This window comes from Argentina silus (assembly GCF_951799395.1).
Source record: "Argentina silus genome assembly, chromosome: 4".
NCBI lineage: Eukaryota > Metazoa > Chordata > Actinopteri > Argentiniformes > Argentinidae > Argentina > Argentina silus.
The window spans coordinates 13,243,752-13,263,217 of record NC_139658.1 but is presented as its reverse complement, the minus strand read 5'-3'; the positions used below and the strand labels follow the sequence as shown (position 1 = coordinate 13,263,217).

The 19,466-nt window shown below is 39.3% G+C and overlaps 1 protein-coding gene across 1 annotated transcript; it reads left to right on the top strand.

Annotated features, from left to right (window-relative positions):
* Positions 1–12,383: 12,383 nt before the first annotated feature.
* Positions 12,384–19,246, top strand: rspo4 (R-spondin 4; the record flags this gene model as incomplete). The annotated part of the gene is made up of 5 exons (XM_083667724.1): positions 12,384–12,408; positions 15,993–16,181; positions 17,337–17,474; positions 18,747–18,944; positions 19,242–19,246. 5 exons carry the CDS (start codon positions 12,384–12,386, stop codon positions 19,244–19,246), a joined length of 555 nt encoding a protein of 184 aa, XP_083523850.1.
* Positions 19,247–19,466: the final 220 nt, after the last annotated feature.

Genomic DNA, 19,466 nt, shown 5'->3' with positions numbered 1-19,466 from the left:
CTGCTGTGCTGTATCTTGTACTGTGATAATGAATGAACGGGAGAGGCAGCGAGTGGATGTTCTTTCGACACTGCTCTTTGAGTGTAAAAGTGCTAGCGTGCTACGGCTTAAAGGGCCTGCTCTACACATGCACCACACACACAATCCCAGGTGCACCATATGGTCTTGATTGACTGCTAAACACTGCTCCCCACAGCTTGAACCATCATTGTTTGTACAATCAGGAGGCCTCGTATTTCTCTCTGACTCTTTGTATTGAGTATTAATTCATAAAACTATTGTTACTTTAGTTATATGAAGGATAAGCTCAGAAAGTGTTTAATTAGGCAATTGCATCATTTTACATTTTACATTTTACATTACATTTTACTGAGATTAGTTTTGTGGGCGTTCCTAGTACTGTAGATGTCGGTGATGTCATAAATGGCTTTACATAATGATTTGATTCTTATTGCTCTCCATTCCCAATAAAATGTAAGTATGTTCCATTGTAGGAATGACTGAGTCCTAACCATCTAGATTTTTGCTGAATTTTCTTTCATCTCAGAACATCAAGGCATCAAGTATAAAGTACCGTCCAACAGAGATGACATCTCTATTTCATAGGCTAAATGATGGATGCTTTTGGATATACTGATAGGAGTTCACAACGTATGTGTGGACTAGTTTGACCCATACAAGATTGGCTCCGGTCCGAAAATAATGATTTTTCTGACTGAACTCGTTCCCTCATTGCAAACACATTCCAAACACCTGCATGTTCTGTCCATCTTTAAAGGCCTCTGTGTGCGCTGGACATCTGTATTCCACTTGAATTTTATCTACCTCCAACTCATCCAACAGAAATGTCCCCTTAATGGTCAAATGTAAAAGGTCTGATGAGAGGATCATCAACTCCTACTGTGACACGAGCTCAAAGAGAAATGAAAAACATTCTGCGGTTTTCCTCATGTGTTTTCCTACAAATAAATCTCAACACATCACCCATAGCCTTGATGACATCTTTCAACGCTGGAGTAGCTCCTTTTACTGTCATCACTTGGAAATACACCCATGCAGCCTGAGGGGTGTTCATTACTGAGAGCACCCCCCATGTTTGGCAATTTCCCCAAAGTATGTCTGCGCAACTAGCAACTAGTCCTTTGAGGATGAAGATATCCTTTGGTACAACCTAGCTAGCAAGCTTGTGGTGGCCCATGAGTGGCCCTTTGTCAGCAAAGGCAGTGGCCCTCTATCGGCAAAAGCTGTCAGTGAGTCGGAATCGTCTTTATGATGGTCCAACAGTGGCAAGCTGACACCACAAATAGTGGTCCGTTGTCACACTGTATTAGGATCACCATCTGCAACCCAACAACTGGCCCGCAACCGGCCCTGAGTCAGTCCACTGATGGCACACTGCTCTGGCTGTTGACAAGCCCTCCACTAAGGTCATTACCCACTCTCTTCCCGCTACTTTTCCACCCTCTTACCGCTCCCTTGTCACCCTCTTCCCACTCCCCTGCCACCATTGCTGTCAGTCTACCTTGGTCTACCACGCCTACATTGGTCCACCATTCACATAATGACTGTCAGTTTAGCGTTTTCAAGCTGACAGTCCGTCTCCCACGGGCATGCCGGCGTCGGTCTACTTTTGGCGTGTCTTCCAATGGCATGCCGAACTTTGGTGCATGCAGATTGTCGGTCTACCAATTGCATGCCAATGTCTATCATCGACATACCAACCGTCGGCTCTCTACTGTCAACCCATCATTAATACGCTGATGCCATAATATTACCGGTAGCTTGCTGTCTGGGAATGTGATGGATCACTGCAGGCTCAGTTGATCGTTTTTCATAAAAAATATCAGATAGTATTGAGTGTTATCAGAAAGCACATGAATTTGGCCTGACAGATACACAGAGTATCCGACATATCCATTGCAAGAGGAAACCAGGCTCTGAATACAAACATACACATACACACACACACCACACACACACGCACACGCACACGCACACACACACGCACACGCACGCACACGCACACGCACACACACACACACACACGCACACACACACACACACACACACAAACACACAAACACTTAGGCCCAGAACAGACCTTCCTGGTAACTGGAGGACAGAAATGAGGTGGGAAGATGGAGGTGGTGGTGGTGTGTGAGTGCATGTGTGTGTGTGTGTGTGTGTGTGTGTGTGTGTGTGTGTGTTTGCATGGGGGGGGGGGGTTCCTACACCCTTCAACTGGTGCCCTCAGGCCAAAAGGGAGAAACCAGAGAAACAAAAGCTTACAAACTGGAAGCAGCAGGGACCATAAGCCCCTGAGATCATCCCCGGCTGGGCCTGAACAGAACAGAACAGAGAGGCGGTGCCGACTAGACCAGACACGGTGGTGGTGGTGGTGGCCAGGCCGTGTGGGAAGATCACAGCTGAAAGGGAGAAGTGAAGTGTCTGGGCTACACTGTGCAGATACTACAGCACCATGGCGTGCCACTAAGCAGCCAATAACACACACACAGGCAAAGGGGTGCATCTGGTGTACATTTAACATGTTGTCATGGCCACATGGGCCCCCTCTCTTCCCCCTCTCTCTCACCCCCTCTATTCCTCCCCCCAGCTCTTGAACCTCATCAAACACAGACCTGATCAGTGTCTCAACCCGGGACTTAGATGCCTCCGATAGAGGAATGGGTTGTGTTTCAATTGCGGTAGGTTTGTGGAGCTCCACGGCGTTTATCAGATCAAGGTGAACCGTGCCGTACGTTTCAGTTGAACTGTCTTTGGCCTTGGCTTTGAAATCACACTCAGTTATTTATCTTATTTATCATTTGTAAAAAAACTGACATCAGGGAAATTTTTGTTTGAGTCTAACTATTTTTTATCCTCGGCACAGCTGCATCTGAACATAATGTACACAAATCCTATCCCAGACAGTATTTCACACAGTAGCAATACGGTAGCCAATCTGATCTCTGGCATGGACTGCGTACATTTGGTGTGCTAGCATGTATCTTTCATCCTTTAAATCAATATCAAGTCTTCTCAACAGAGACACAGAGAAAATACAATATCATAATCATAAAGGAAAGGATAATATCATGAGTAATTAACTCTTCACTAACTTTACCAACGAGATAGTCTGTGCTAAGATTGGATTGTGTGGGTTAATAGTCATAATACAACTTTGTTAAAGATAGTAATTGTTAAATTACTAGGGATGTCGAATTTGAGTCCATGGTAAAATAGTCATACTCAACAAAGCATTGTTAAAATACCAGCTATTTTTGATGAACATGCTTTTATTAACTTTTCAACCATTTGTGAATGGTGCTCTAATACTTAAAATCTTATCACAAAGCTAGGCTTATTTAAGCCTATCTTATGTTATCTTATCAATAGTTTTTAATCTTATCACAAAGCTAGGCTTATTTAAATTGATTGTTTATATGTTTCTTTATGGTCCACTGTTCTCTAAAATATATTTCGCCCATTATCAAATTTACTTTCCCATACTTAAATGATGAGAAGACATACAGCCTGAAAATGGCATAGAGCCACTATTGTCAAAGTGGGGTACACATACCCCCGGGGGTACGTGGATCCATCGGGGGTACGCTAAATAAATCTGTGATTTACATTCCCAAACAGTCCTGTTGAATAGCCGACTGCAGTCTCAATACCAAAAAATAAATGCATGTACCCTATCCAACAGAATAATATTATCACAATGTCTAATATGTAAGGGATAATGTTCATAGAATATCAATTAGGCTACAAAATAACCGACAGGGGGTACATGACTGTTAAAAGTTTGGGAACCACTGGCATAGTGGAAAGCCACACTGCATTCAGACTTAACCTTTGTCTTGTTACAATTCCTCAAAACCACAGTTTACCCAGAAGAATAAACAAACGTAGCCTCAAACTTCCAAATAAAATGCCATGATTTAGGAATTAGAACCACACTTAATTCATCCCTGACTGTCATCGTGCAACTAAAGAATTCAAATTGCCCTCTGTGGTATAGAAGAAATAAACAATTGATATACTTGAAACCAATATACTTGTTATGAGCTAGTACAAATGATCTAAGGGCCCTGTTTTTAAGTATGTAGCATTTAGCAAGAGGATTCAATTCAAGAGGATAATGACCTGTATATCAAGAGTGATGGAATGTATACTCCCTCTGCTAATACCCCCTTACTGTATATGAACAAATTCAAGACTAAAAAGAAAGTGGTCTGTTGAGTAAAAACTAAAACAATTTTGCCTAAAACCAAACAATTTCTTTCTACAAACATTCTTAAGTGACGTGGTTGTTGCTATTGATACAATGTTGCAGGTCCTGTAGTGGACTGCTAAGGGTTAAAGATGGCTATGATAAGTGGAGCTCGTTTCTCTAGCCTGTTAAACGGTGAGTTTCCCTCAAGCAGCCAGTGTGGGAAGGAGACCACTCTCCCACCTTCTCGACTCCAAACTCGTCTGACAGTGGATCTAAAGTTCAGCCGCCCTGGAGTCCCCTCAGATGTCTGGAGACCTGTTCTGAGGCGCTCCTTGTCAGCCCAGATGCATTTGCGACTTGTTGCCATTTTAACCTTGGTTTGTAATGCAATAATGATGAGCTCCAGTGCAAGAAAACGAAATGGTGAGCATTTTCTTTTCTTACTGTAAGTCTCTTTTGACAGACCATTCAGAAAATCTAAATGAAAATACAAATTGCTGAATTGATGGAAGATTAACTTTAGACACTATTGCAAATTATGCCAAAAATTATTTAAAAAATGTGAGGTATTTTGTTGTTCATACTGCAGTACTGTAACAAACTATTTGATAACTATTTTCTTTTCAAATTCACATATGATAAGGTAATGGTATTATTCAGATTCAGAAAACCTTATTGTCCATCAAATTTGCATTTAGACAGAAAATTGTCTTTGACATAGGCTCAGTTCCTTAAAAACAACACAGACACAACATGAACAGTGGTAAGTGGTAAGTACATCATGCACAAAGAGAAGGTTAGTAGTAGTATATATAGTATGCGGTATCCTTATTGTTTGTTTAGGATGGTTATTGCAGAGGGAATTAAGGATTTTTTGTAAGTGTTTTTTTTTGGTCAGAGGAACTTTAAAGTGGCGTCCTGATGGGAGTAGTGAAAGAGTTGTGGAGGGGGTGTGAGGGGTCCGTGCGATGAGTGTGGCCTTCCTTGTAACTGACTGTGTGTAGAGTTCAGACAGTTGCTGAGTGGTACCAGTTATTTTGCTTGCTTGATTGATGATCCTTGAAAGTTTTGTTGCCTTTTATGGAAAGGGAATTGTACCAGGATATGATGTTGAAAGTGAACGTGGACTCAATGAGAGATTTGTAGACAGCTGATAAAATGTCATTCCTGACGTTAAAACTCCTATTGCATAGAATATTGCAACAAACATAGTTATTGATTGTTGTTGTTACACATTTGTATGTATATGTCTTTAGAATACCAAGTAATGAATTATGAAGAAAGATACAAATGAAATACAAATTTAAAAGGGGTATAGAATGTGACATTACCTTTGATAATGATTGTTTTCAACCGTTTTTATCCAAAGCTTATCATAGTGATTTAATCAACATTGATAATATGATATTATCTAGATTCCTTTCTCTTCCAATTAATAGATTTTGTTTTGCATAGTATGTTACAATTTCTATATTACACATTTCTATCATTACACTCACCAACAAACAAATAAAAAATGTTTTAAATTGGTTATAAAAAATGTTTTAAATCCTTATAATACAATAGCTTATGTGCTACCCTTCCTCTAGGTACTTTAAAAGTGCATTTAATATTGCAATGGCTATTTGTTACTAGCTATTTGGTGTGACACAACAAGGAGCTGAGTTGCAGAACATCTTTTGTTTGCAATGCTCTGAATGTATACTTTGTAGTAGTTTGCACTGTGAGGCAGGTAGCTTTCAGTGACATACTGAATTTCACTTGTGGAGACCTGTCTGAAGATATACCCTAATTTATGTTTCCGACATTTAGCTTGAAACTCAAAATAGCTTATTTGATTGTGATTAGAGGACTCTAATAGTATAATCATGTGCCATGAAGTCCCAGGCACATTTCAAGCTAACACAGTCCGACAGTTCAAGCTATTACCACTTTTTGGCTTAAGAGGTCAAATGCTCATTTAGGTATGGTGGTTGACCTGCTGTCAAAACCCATCACTTTATGTGTGTGACATATACATCTGGCATTGGTTATTGTAGCTGTTAGCTGTCCCCTTCAATTTCTAACCTACGAGAACTGTGGTGGTTGGGGCGATGCTGGCACAGAGATCTGGACAAACATGATTCATATCAAACCAAGATTAGCATAAATCATTGTTACTGCTATAAGCTTCAGCAGTTGTTCTCAACCTGGGATCTAAGACCCCAAGGAGGCCTCAGAAACTTTTCAAGGAGTCTACAAAAAGGTTGGGAAGACTTTGCAGCAAGACTAAATGATGCCACATTTTATTGAAGACAATCAAAACAATCAAGTGGAAGCCAAACAGGCACTTGATTGGGCTGTGTAAAACAAACAAAAGATATGGAGTGGACAGAAATAGGATATAAGGTGTTTTAATGGGTGGGACACGTGTGGTAGAGAGAAAAAATAATGTATAATGTCCCAGTGACAGAGCAAACGATATAGGGCTAAACTGCAAAAGCACACCAACATGTTTTGACTAGAGCGTCATCATCAAGTTTATTGAAGAACACTGTTTGACTACAGTGCCCTGTGTAAGTAATTGGCACCAAAAGTAATGAAACAGATTCATATAATGTCCAAATTAAGTGATGCAACAATCCTTTGCATGCAATAACTGCCTGAAGTCTGCGATCCATTAACCCCACCAGACACTGGGTGTCTTCTCTGGTGATGCTCCGCCAGGCCTGTACTGCAGCCATCTTTTTTGTGTGTTTCTGTGTCTTTTTTGCCTAAAATTGTATTATCAGGAAATGAAATGCATGTTCAATTGGATTTAAATCTGAAGATTGACTTGGCCAGTGAAGAACTACATTGTTTGGCCTTGAAAAACTCCCTCGTGGCTATGGCATTATGTTTTGGGTCATTGTCTTACTACATAATGATGCTCCATCCAATGAATTTGCAGGTATTTGCTTGTACTCAAGCAGACACAAGGTTTCTTTACACTTCAGAATACATTCTGCTGATGGTGTCAGCAGTAACATCGTCAATTAAGACAAGTTAGCCAGTTCTAGTGACAGCTATACATGACCAAACCATAACACCCCCTTCACCATGTTTCACAGGTGAGGTAGTATGCTGTAAATCTTGGGCAGATCTTTTTTTCTCCAAACTTTCCTCTTGCAATCACTCTGGTACATGATAATATTCATCTTATCTGTCCACAATTCCTCTGCAGGCTTTTTAGCAAACTGTAACCTGACCATCCTTTTTGAGGATAACTAGTGGTTTGCACCTTGCCCCTGTAGTTCGGCTGGAGGGTGTTCCTGATCTGTGGGACAGTTGTTTTGGGGTTGTTCTTAATTATGGTGAGCATTCTTTGGCCATCCTCTCTAGAAGTTTTCCTTGGCCTACTAGCCACGATTGTTTAGCCCACCAGTTTTTTTTTTCTTCTATTTAATGATGTTCCAAACTGTTGATTTGGGCAAACCTAAGGTTTTGGCAATTTTTCTGATTTTCAGCCTAATAATGGCATCCTTGACTTTCATTGACACCTCTTTGGTCCTCATGTTGATAAACATCAATAGTAGACTCCAAGGGCAAATGCAAAGCCTAGAATCAATACTAGCCATTGACAGCTCTCCTATGCCTGCACAAATGATGTGACCAAACACACCTAACTAACCAGAAACATCTGTCAAGTCAGTGATCCCATTACTTCTGGTGCCCTGAAATAGGAGGGCTATGAATAAAAAGTGTTGACATTTCTAAATGGTGAAACCAATATGTACATAAATCCATCAAATAAAATCTGAGAATCTATTTAAAATCCAAACATTTGGAGTATAGTGCTAAAAGAAGAAAAATGCTTCATTGTCCCATTACTTGCGCATGGCACTGTACATAGAATGTTCACCCACTCTTCCCAGAGTGAGAGTGTGAATTGGTTGCAGTAAAGCTTCCATCATCAGTCAATATCACGTAGAAACACATTATCTCACTTACACAAAACAAAAATGCGCTAGCTACAACACCAAGAGAATTAACTCCCTTCATGCTTCACTATACCAAGTCCCTCACATGGACATGCCTCTCTGATACCATACTACTTCTGACATCAATATAGCGAATGGGGGATAGAGTAGCTTGCCCTAAGCGGGTATCGAACTCACAACCTTCTGCTTACAAACCGCTGTGCTAGCTACAGTTAATTACAGCAGCTGGTACAGTAGCTAAGTACAGTAGCCTACAGTAGGATGTTTCCTATTAGCTCTCGAGCTAGAAACCTTTGGCCTAGTTTACGTTCAATGTAAAAGTTGTATAACAAGATTCATGTCAAGTCCATATGCCATAAACTGTAGAATGTCAACATAACTGAACTGAAGACATTAGTCATTGTTGGAGACATTTGCTAGTCAGCTAGCAATGTTACAACTTAACTGTACTCACTTCTGCTAACAATCATAATGTTGCTGCCTGTAATAATACATAAACAAACATGAATGAGGTCGCAAGCGGAGTTCTTGGTTGAATATGTACGCACATCAAACTCATGGTGCATTCATGACCAAGTCAAAAACTCAGAATTCTGTGATCTGTGATCTTGGACCTCCAAGTTCGGATCATTTAAGTGATTTGATGTCAGAAACTCCAAACAACATTAACACTCTCAGGTGACAGCCAGATGTAACAACTTCAACTTTAAATTTGCCAAGTTTGCAACTCTCCAAAGCATCTCATGCACAATCACAAACTACAGTGTGTATTCACTTTATATAAGACCTTATCCCTATAACACCTTAGAAAAACATTGTTGTTATATTTCCACTTCACTTAGCATAAGTTTTTGAAAATAGCTTATCAAAAGGGAATTTAATCTATCTGGCATTTCAACAGTGATGCTTTTATCTTTCTAAATTATAACTGTTCCCATTGCTAACTACAATTTGCTAGCAAAAGTGGCTAGCTTGTTAGCTGAAATGATGACTAGTTGACAAATGTTTGATTTAGCAACGCTTTATTAATTACAAAAATATTAATCCACTGTTAACTTTTTATAGATCAGAGGCAAAATACAACACAGAAAATATCTAATCTCACATTTTGAATGTGACAAAATTAAAGCAGGGAATTCCATCTAAGAATTTTAGAACTTTACTGCACATTCTCTGATGCTTCACAGTCATGTAACCATCACAATGGTCGCAACGACAGAGTCAAAGTTCAATATATTTTATAGACTCTAGCTCTTAGCTCCGCGAATGAAATAACACCAACTAAAAATTCTTCACCATATTAGGTCACAAAAGATACATTTTTAGGAAGGTACCCAGATATGTACAGTATGTGCAATTTGCTGTCAGGATATACGCTCACCGGCCACTTTATTAGGTACACCTTGCTATTACTGGGTTGGACCCCCTTTTGTAGCCCATCTGCTTCAAGGTTTGACGTGTTGTGCATTCAGAGATGGTCTTCTGCATACCTTGGTTGTAACGAGTGGTTATTTGAGTTACTGTTGCCTTTCTATCATCTCAAACCAGTCTGGCCATTCTCCTCTGACCTCTGGCATCAACAAGGCATTTTCGCCCAGAGAACTGCCGCTCACTGGATATTTTCTCTTTTTCGGACCATTCTCTGTAAACCCTTGAGATGGTTGTGCTTGAAAATCCCAGTAGATCAGCAGTTTCTGAAATACTCAGACCAGCCCGTCTGGCACCAACAACCATGCCACGTTCAAACTCACTTAAATCACCTTTCTTCTCCATTCTGATGCTCGGTTTGAACTTCAGCAGGTCGTCTTGACCATGTCTACATGCCTAAATGCATTGAGTTGCTGCCATGTGATTGGCTGATTAGATATTTGCGTTACTGAGCAGTTGAACAGGTGTACCTAATAAAGTGGCCAGTGAGTGTACAGTAGTTGCTTATTTTGTTTACTACAGCCCACGTCTTGCATAAGAGTGGGGAATTTTGCGAGTCACAGTAGAAGCCTAGTGCTAATTCATTGGGATGCTATTTTCCAGATTGAGGATGTCACTACCAACTCAACAAATTTCATAATTTTCTCTTGATCCTGACAAACTCCCCAGTCCCTGCCAGTGACAAACATACCCATAACTTGATGCAGCTACCACTATGCTTCACACAAGAAATGGTGCGGAAACTGCATTGCATGTGCTGGATTTGCACCGAACTTAAGGCTTTGTAGTAAAACCAAATAAACACATTTCCAGCCATTTTCTTTGCTGCATTTGCTGTATGAATTTGTTATTGCAAACACAATTATGGATATGAGATAGATTATTTTCCATTAAGGGATTCTTTTTAGCCACTTGGTTATAGACCTATTTTGTAGAGTGACTGAGATGATGTTGTCCCATCGACTGTGCTTTTTCCTCTCCACCATTCAACTTTGTAGATTTTTGTTCCTCTCCAGTTTTGTTCCTCTCCATTTGCTCAGTCTATAAAAACAACAATATTAATTCCAAAATTACATTAAATATTATCCTTGCATTAAGATGGACTCAATTCAACTTACTGAGTGATTTGTTGATGACATTTTTGCATTTTAGCTAATTTTGTCATAGCAAAGGATCTGAATACCTATGTACAATTTTAATAAATTTACTGAAATTTCTAAAAACCTGTTTTCGCTTTGTCATTCTGGGCTATTGTGTGTGGATTGATGGCAAATTCTTTTAATTTAATCCACTTTAAATTGAGTTTATAACACAAAAAAGGGGTCTGAATACTTTCCGAAGGCACTGTACATCATCAGTATATTGCCATCTGCTGTATATTGTGGTATCAATACAAATTCAAAACAAACAAAAGTGCAAAGTATGTCCTGCTATATTTGCGCCGAACATGTAGAAACTTGAACTGAGTTCGATAGAACCATATGCCCCAGGCTTTTAGCTAGTTAGCCAGCTCCTCTGAGCCCCAGCAGGGCTCTATGCACCTGGAAGTTGTTAAAAACCAAATGAGATGACCCACACAGGGACCGACACAGGGTCAAAGTTTACAGTATAGCCATTCTGGCTCCTTAAACCTGCAGCTCTCTCTAACAGCAGGTTAGAAAATGTGTGGGAATATGCTGGAACCTAAAACATCGTTCTCACATTTTATGTTACACACTGATTAAAACCAGACTGTTTTGTGTGTCATTATATTGTTTATTAGTCTCATATTTTCCCTGCATATTTTTTAATTCGTCTCATGACTATTTTTGAGAACACAAATTCTGAAAAGCGCTATTCATCATGCCAAGACCACACTGACTGTATTTGGTCCTAAATTGATGTATGAGGCAAGTTTTATTCTTCAAGAAAATCAATGGCTAGGTATATATCATTAATTTAAAAGTAAAAAAAATGGATGTACCAATCCCAGATTGCCCCTTTAAGGATTGTACCTCTTGTGGCTCTTGGGACGACTTTTTCACTCAAAATGTGTAAAGCATACAGTACCAAACCAATATGATTATGATAAAGATTTGACAACTGCTATCTTGTCAATCTCATTGTGAATTATCTAATATATAGGGCCACTGATGATATTGAAGCAAATAAGTACTGTTCCCTATTAAACACTGGTGAAAATACATTGTTTACGGGTATGTGTATTCTCTGTTGATATTACTATATTATTAAAGCGAACTTAGCAAAGCATTTGATTCTGAGCAACCCTTGCAACATTACTGGTTTTCGACAGCAGCAGTTTTTTATGTAAACGTTAATAAATTACCATATCTATCAAAGATTAATCTGTTTTTACCGATTTATTGTAGGCTAATAATGTTGATAAAATGTTGGTGGATATTGATTCTCAGTACAGTATATTCAGCTCTGTCATATCCTGGGCTTGAGCAGCAGTTGGGCAGCAGTGGTGGTGATCAAACAGAATAACTTCCGTTCTCCAACAATAGCCTGTCTCCAAAATGCACCGGGGCGCTCAGGGGTTAAAATAAATGTTAGGTTTTACTGAAATAGCTAAATTGAATGCTACCAATAATCAGATTTGCATGTTCAAATCATTTCACAAAAATATAATACATCTCATGGATGTCATGGAGCCAGTATTAGTCATTCATCACTTCTGAAAATAATCTTGCAAAGTTCGAAGATGGAGACGGTCATGAAGAAAGTATACAGTGGACCATAGGTTCATGCCGCCATTGCAGCGGTGGTCTATCTTAATGCCGCTGCCGCAGCAGACACAAGGTGTGAAGTGCTGCAGACAGCCACCACCTGTGAAGGATGTTTGAAAAGAGAATGGTTTGTTTTTATCAGCTTGCCTTATCAAATAGATTGGCAAAATCAAGTTTATTATAGCAGCTCATGAATTACAGAGATGAAGAGTGGAAATGGTTTATGGCGACTGTAGGAATTTTCCAACAGATTGACTGCATAAACTTCCAGCAGATTTAGCCTCATTTGTCATTTGCGACTTCCCACTTCAATCTGAGACTAGGAGATGTCAAGAATCAATAATAATAAATGTGTACATACAGTCAGAGGGGATCTATTTCTTTCTCTATCAACACTGTCTCTGTTTCAGAGGGGTAGTGGTCCCTCCATTGCTAACTCCATCCAGACAGTTTTGTCTCTTTTTGTTTCAGATGGGTTGAGGTCTCTCTGTTTCAGACGGGTTGAGGTCCCTCCATCTCAACAGGATTGCCTTTTTCTGTTTCAGAGGAGTTGTGGTTTCTCTGTCGCTTCCTCCATTCACAGTGCTCTCTCTTTCAGATGGGAGGTGGTGGGTTGTGGTCCCTAGTTGCCTCAATCCAGACATCATTGTCTCTTTCTCTGTTTACCGTCATGAAGGATAGGGAGTGATCAGAACCATCTGCTCCACTTCACATAGCCCCTCCGGCGACTCCTGGGGCTAAATATGAGAGGAGACAAAAATAGGAAAAAAGGAAGAAGAAAAAAGAAAATAGTCCCTCCGTTTTCATCCACACTTAAACAGGCATGAACTTAGTACATTGGTAACACATTTAGGACTGGGAAACAGGCTTTGTAACTTATGGAAAATGATGAGTGCCGAGGTCTGGGTTGTATCTTCATGTAGAATCATGTGAAAAGTCAACATTTGATATCTACACACTAATCCAACAAAAAAACACTTGAAAACTGATAATTCACTGAATTGCTGTAATTGGATGCAGAACTTAAAGTTACCATACACAACTTGGTGAACTCTTGAACTAGGTGAGTCGCCAAACAAAATGTCAAGAAATTGTCAAGAAATTGCCTGATTGGACAGACAGAGGCCACACCCAAAAGCTTATTTTACAAAAGTTTGTTTGCTCTAAACTATGGACTGAGTGGTAGAATGGGATAATAAATCGTTTAACAATATATCAACACTCAAGCCAAAGTGTGATAAAGAATTACCAACAAAAGTCCTGTTATGTTTCTTAAAGACTAATGTTTGTTTGACTTAAAAGGATAGTTTGCCCAAATTATCTATGTTTTAAATTTAATCCCCAAAAAGTAACTCCAACTGAACAAGTCATACAGCTTCAAAATCCCTTTCAAAGTTTTACAGACAAGAAGCTGTAGCAGTTTCTCTTCCATGCTAGCTATGGATGTTTATGTTCAGCAGGAAGGAAGGTGTGAGGTTGTGTGGGGTAGAACCCAGGTGCAGAGAGGAGACCAGACGAGGGAATGCAGTTCAAAGGCAAAGCCACTTTACTTCAGGTAATCCACAGGTTAGACAGGAACAACTTTAGAAAATAACATACCACTGGCGAGGACATAACTAGAATAACTAGGACACTAGAGAATCTTTAACTAACACATGTCCTAGAAGACCATGAGAGAAACATACAACTGCTGAGAGTCAAGCTACCACACAGGAATAACAAAAGCGTACAACTTAAATAGGAAGATCCTAATGAAATAATAAGGAGCACCTGTTGTGCCAGTTAGTTCATGGGGTGGTCTCTGCCGCCCCCTAGTGTCTAGATGGAACCGTGAGAGAAGGGTTACTAAATTGCCCGCCACCCAGCTGCCCCCTGCCCCCCAGCTGCCCTAGTGGCTAACACAGTTTACTTTGAGATGATTTCGGCATGAATTGGGGAATATTGACCTATTGATTTTTGGTTATAAAATACTATGTCACCAAAGTCCAGGGATGTGACCGAAAGCTCACTTTTTACTAAAAGTATCTACTACATACTGTACTAACCCTGGTACATGCTATTTAGAGCCTACTGTTTAGCCAAATGTATGCAGTAAGCTACACATTTTAACATACTAAACCTCATTTATACTGGCAAACAATCTGTAGTTCAACCATGTTGTTCATGGTATTTGCTTCAATTCATTGATAATGGTTTAATTTTGCTACATTACCAACTCAATTGAATTGTGTAGGCATTAGCAGCAATAGCCTGTGTTCTTTGTTGTGTTGTATCATTTTATCATTGTATTATTGTATCATCATCACACATACTGTATACAGTAGCGGACTGGCCATCTGGAACACCGGGAGAATTCCCGGTGGATGAGCCGGTCGAACCCCCCCCCCCCCCCCTGTCGGCTGAAAGTCCAGAGCTGTTTTCTTGTCAAAGTCCAGGGCCGTGGCTACTTTGAAGAATCTAAAATATAAAACATATTCTGGTTTGTTTAACACTTTTTTGTCTACTACATAATTCCATATGTGTTCCTTTTTTGATGTCTTCAATATCAATCTACAATGTAGAAAATAATAAAAATAATAAAGAAAAACCATTGAATGAGAAGGTGTGTCCAAACTTTTGACTGGTACTGTGTATATATATATATATATATATATATATATATATATATATATATATATATATATATATATATATATTATCCATTAGCAATCATAACAAATCTAAATAATCAAGATTGATTCCAATTTTAAGGATATGATTAATATGTAAGAAAATAACTTAACATAGCTACTGTCCTTTCAAATGTATTATAAAGGGTTTTTATGTCATGACAACAATCATTTTATAGAAGAGAAAGTATATTTTAGAAAATGGTGGATATAGCGTTTTGCCACAAAACTCTTCAAATACAGTTCAGATAATGGACATTTTCATAGCACTGTTAACAACATCCTGTACATAGTCACTGTAAAGTGCCCAGCATGTCTTGTGTATTTCATGTGTGCACCTTTTCTTGGAGATTTGTACTATACAGATGAAATTCAACAAGAATTTCAACAAGGCACACAGCCACAGATATTGTGCAAGAATCTGAGATTGCGATCGCTCATGCTCACACAATCCTTTCCTTTCATCTCCCTCTAACAATTCTTAAAGCTATTTAATGTCTGGATACCTGGGACCAGACAAAGAGAGCTTTACAGTTCTATATGTACTCGCATACTCCCTAAATGACCTTTATCTTTATACCTGGAACCAGCAGTGGAGGCTTACCCTCACAGTCCGATCATGCTTTTGCAGAACTTTTAACATTCAGAGATTACTAACCTGACAAATGTCTCATTGGCATGTTATTATGTTATTATCAGTTATTATCAGCCAGTACGAAAGTTCCCACAGAAAAACATAACAGATTATGAGTTTGAAAAATAAATATAATATAATATAATATAATATAAATGCTCATACATCCTTATAATAAGTTATAATGCATTATACTTAATACATTAATGCATTTAAATGTTCACATCAAGATCCACTAATATGTACTGTACATAAAATCCCTAACATCCTCTTTGAAACTGATGAACCAATGCATCAAGAATGTTAACAGTAGCAGTATCTCAGTGTAAGGTGACGTATGTTTGTGTTGTGCAGCTCCTAGAGAGGGTCCAGAAGACTGTCGTAGTTGTCTGGAGTGTTCCAGGGACAATGGTTGTGTGCGCTGCCCAGAAAGGCTGTTCCTATTCCTGCAGAGAAAGGGCATGACACACCACGGCGCCTGCCTGCACGCCTGCCCGGTCGGACACTTCGGCCAGCGTGGCAAAGACATCAACCGCTGCATGAGTGAGTCTTATCTGATTAGGGTTAAGGAGTGTTTCTTAAGTAATGTGATTGATAAAGTAAGATTGAATTGAATTAATTTCTCATAACTCATAAAATGTATAATATGCCAGACAGGGCTCTGCTTTTTGAGTTTCTCAAACACCTGAAAGAGTTTTTTCCTGTAATTTAGACCCCACTCTACACCCTACTCCCTACAATAAACAACAATAAACACATAGACTGGATGCATTTTCCCCAAAAGATGAATGTTATATTGTCTATAACTGTATTATTAACAGTTGAGAACAAAAACAATAAACAAATTGAAATATTGCACATGCTGAAAATGTGTTGCACTTGTAACCTGCACCCATCCCCCACAACAGGTTGTGCAGGTTGCAGGAGGGCCCCCTGAATTTTTTTTTTTATATATACACTTTTAATATTCGGGGCTGCCCTGATGCCAGATATATGAAACTCTTGGTTTATAGAAACTGACATGCACTAATAAAAAACATGATTCTTGCATTATGACTTATTACTGATGTGATGTCATTATAACTGGGTTATGTGATGTCATTATAACTGATGTGATGTCATTATAACTGGGTTATGTGATGTTATTATAACTGATGTGATGTCATTATAACTGGGTTATGTGATGTCATTATAACTGGGTTATGTGATGTCATCGAATCACAGAGGAAAGTTTGCACTTCATGACTATGTTATGATGCTTATCAAGGTTTTATGGCAGGCAAGTGTATGATATGGCAAGTGTTACAGTGTTTAAAGGAACTACACATGACAATTTCACTGTACTACTGCATATAATGGCCTTAGAAAATCAGCAGGGATTGTGGAGCGATAGTGTTTAAAAGTAATAGCTCCCCACTGTAACCTGTTCACTTGACATGTCACTTAACATGTCGTGATCTTATCATAATGGTCTGGATAGCTGATTATGTGATGGAAGCTAGTTAGTACTAATGGCTAGTGTAAACCCACTTTTTGTAATTGCAATTTCCAGTCATGGCCACAAGGGAACCAGATTTAATGTGGAGCTCCTTTAATAATAATTTACTGTAGCCTAAGCATTACACAATTATCATTATCTTACCATCGGAGTGTACTGTACATGTATGTACTGAGCATTATAGCATTTGTTCCTCCCAGAATGCCGATCTTCTGACTGCGAGCGGTGCTTCAACAAAGACTTCTGTACTAAATGTACAGCAGGGTTCCAGCTGTTCAAAGGCAAGTGCTACAGCGGCTGTCCAGATGGCACATTACCCCACCAAACCGACTGTATAGGTAAGTGATTTACACACATATTCACTGACTCATCTCGGGCCCCTAGTGATGATCGATTGAATATATCTTTATGCATGCTGCCTCCTCTCAAGGTGTACTTAATGAATGATGCTACATTAACCCTCCTTGCCAGCTGTGGATGTAACATATGTCATATGTGTCTTTTTCTATGCCATTTAACTGACGACTTACATTGCAGTGAGTGCGTACATTTCAGTATATATGGTCCCAGCAGGCATCAAACCCACAACCTAAGCGTTGTTAGCGCCAGGCTCTACCAAGTGAGCCACAGAGGACCACATGCACCTATGAGAATGATGATTCCTTACCATGCATATACTGTATACTGTATGCATATACATAGTTGAGCATCAATTATAGTTCTAATAGGTGAATTGGACTAGGTGCGTTCCTGAGGCCTATCTATCTACCTGACTGTGACAAACTGCCTAGAAATCCTTATTTCGAAGGTGAGATTTACAGTGTCTTCGGAAAGTGGGTTACACAATTACACGGTGTGTAATAGATTTCTATGCAAATCAGAAACCCAAAAAGATATTAATTACAAAATTACATGAACTATTATCCTTGCATTAAGATGGACTCAATTCAACTTTTTGAATTGAGTGCATTTTAGCAAATTTTAAGAGTGTCATAGCAAAGGGTCTGAATACATGAGGTATTTCTGTTTCAATTTTAATACATTTACTGAAATTTCTAAAAACCTGTTTTTTGCTTTGTCATTCTGGGGTATTGTGTGTGGATTGATGGCAAATTCTTTTAATTTAATCAATTTTAAATTGAGTCTATAACACAACAAAATGTGGAAAAAGTGAAGGGGTCTGAATACTTTCCGAAGGTACTGTATGTTCACAACTTCTAACTTATTCTGATAACTTTGTCTTTATGAAGTCCCTCCTTTTCCCCTGTATTTTAAGTGGAGTAAGGTGTATTTAAAACTGTCTTCTTGACTCCGATAGCCCTGTCTAAAGTCCCTCCTTTCCCCTGTATTGTAATGAATATCATAATGGATAGAGTAAGGTGCATTTGTGATGGGCTGCGTTCCACCAGCATGGATGACACAAGAGTCTACCAAGAAGACATCCTCAAGATCTGAGGCAACATTTGAGTTTACAAGTCTCATGACAGGGCTATCTCATGATGAGAGTGTTAATTAAAAATCACCTCTGCTATACACTAATTCTATCTATAGTCTATCTACCTGACACTGATAGCCCTGTCTAAAGTCCCTGTCTCTCCTTTGTATCTCAGAGGGCTGTACGCTGGGTCCTGTAGGCGAGTGGGGCGAATGGACCGCCTGTCTCCGTAATGGCCTCAGCTGTGGCTTCCGATGGGGCCTCCAGACAAGGACCCGTCAACCATCCTGGACCATGCCCGAAGAGAAGGCCTCGCTCTGTCCATCTCAGAGTGAGAGTAGAAGGTGTAGAATGAAGAAGAGATGCACTAAAGGTGAGACAAACCTGATGCAGGAAATGAGGGAGGCTAATATATCAGTCCATCTCTCTCCTTTCCTTTCCAACAAATTTAGAGTCATGTTATCTGGCAGTATTTCTGCGATATAATCTGAATGGTATACCATAACTGTGCTGCACCATATAAAAACTTTGCTGCTCTCCTGGCCAAGAAAAGTAGTCTTTCCCTCGTATGATTTTTTGTCTTGCATTCTCTGTAACTCACCGTGAAGGAAAGATTGTTAGTGCTGTCCTCCCGAAGTTAGATGTACCGTCATATGTTCTCCATTTTCAGACTGAATCCATCCAAACCCAATAGAACATCTATTTCAAAATGTCCCACTGTGAAATTGGTCAAATAAACCATTAAACCAGAGCATTTATGACTATGAAAACAGAGATTATATTATAAATATGTCCCCCGTAGTTTGAAAATCGTCAACAACAGAAGCAACATTGTGTTATAGAGAGATTGTTATTGGCTTGGCTAGTGGTCACCAGTTACTTGTCTTGCTGCGCA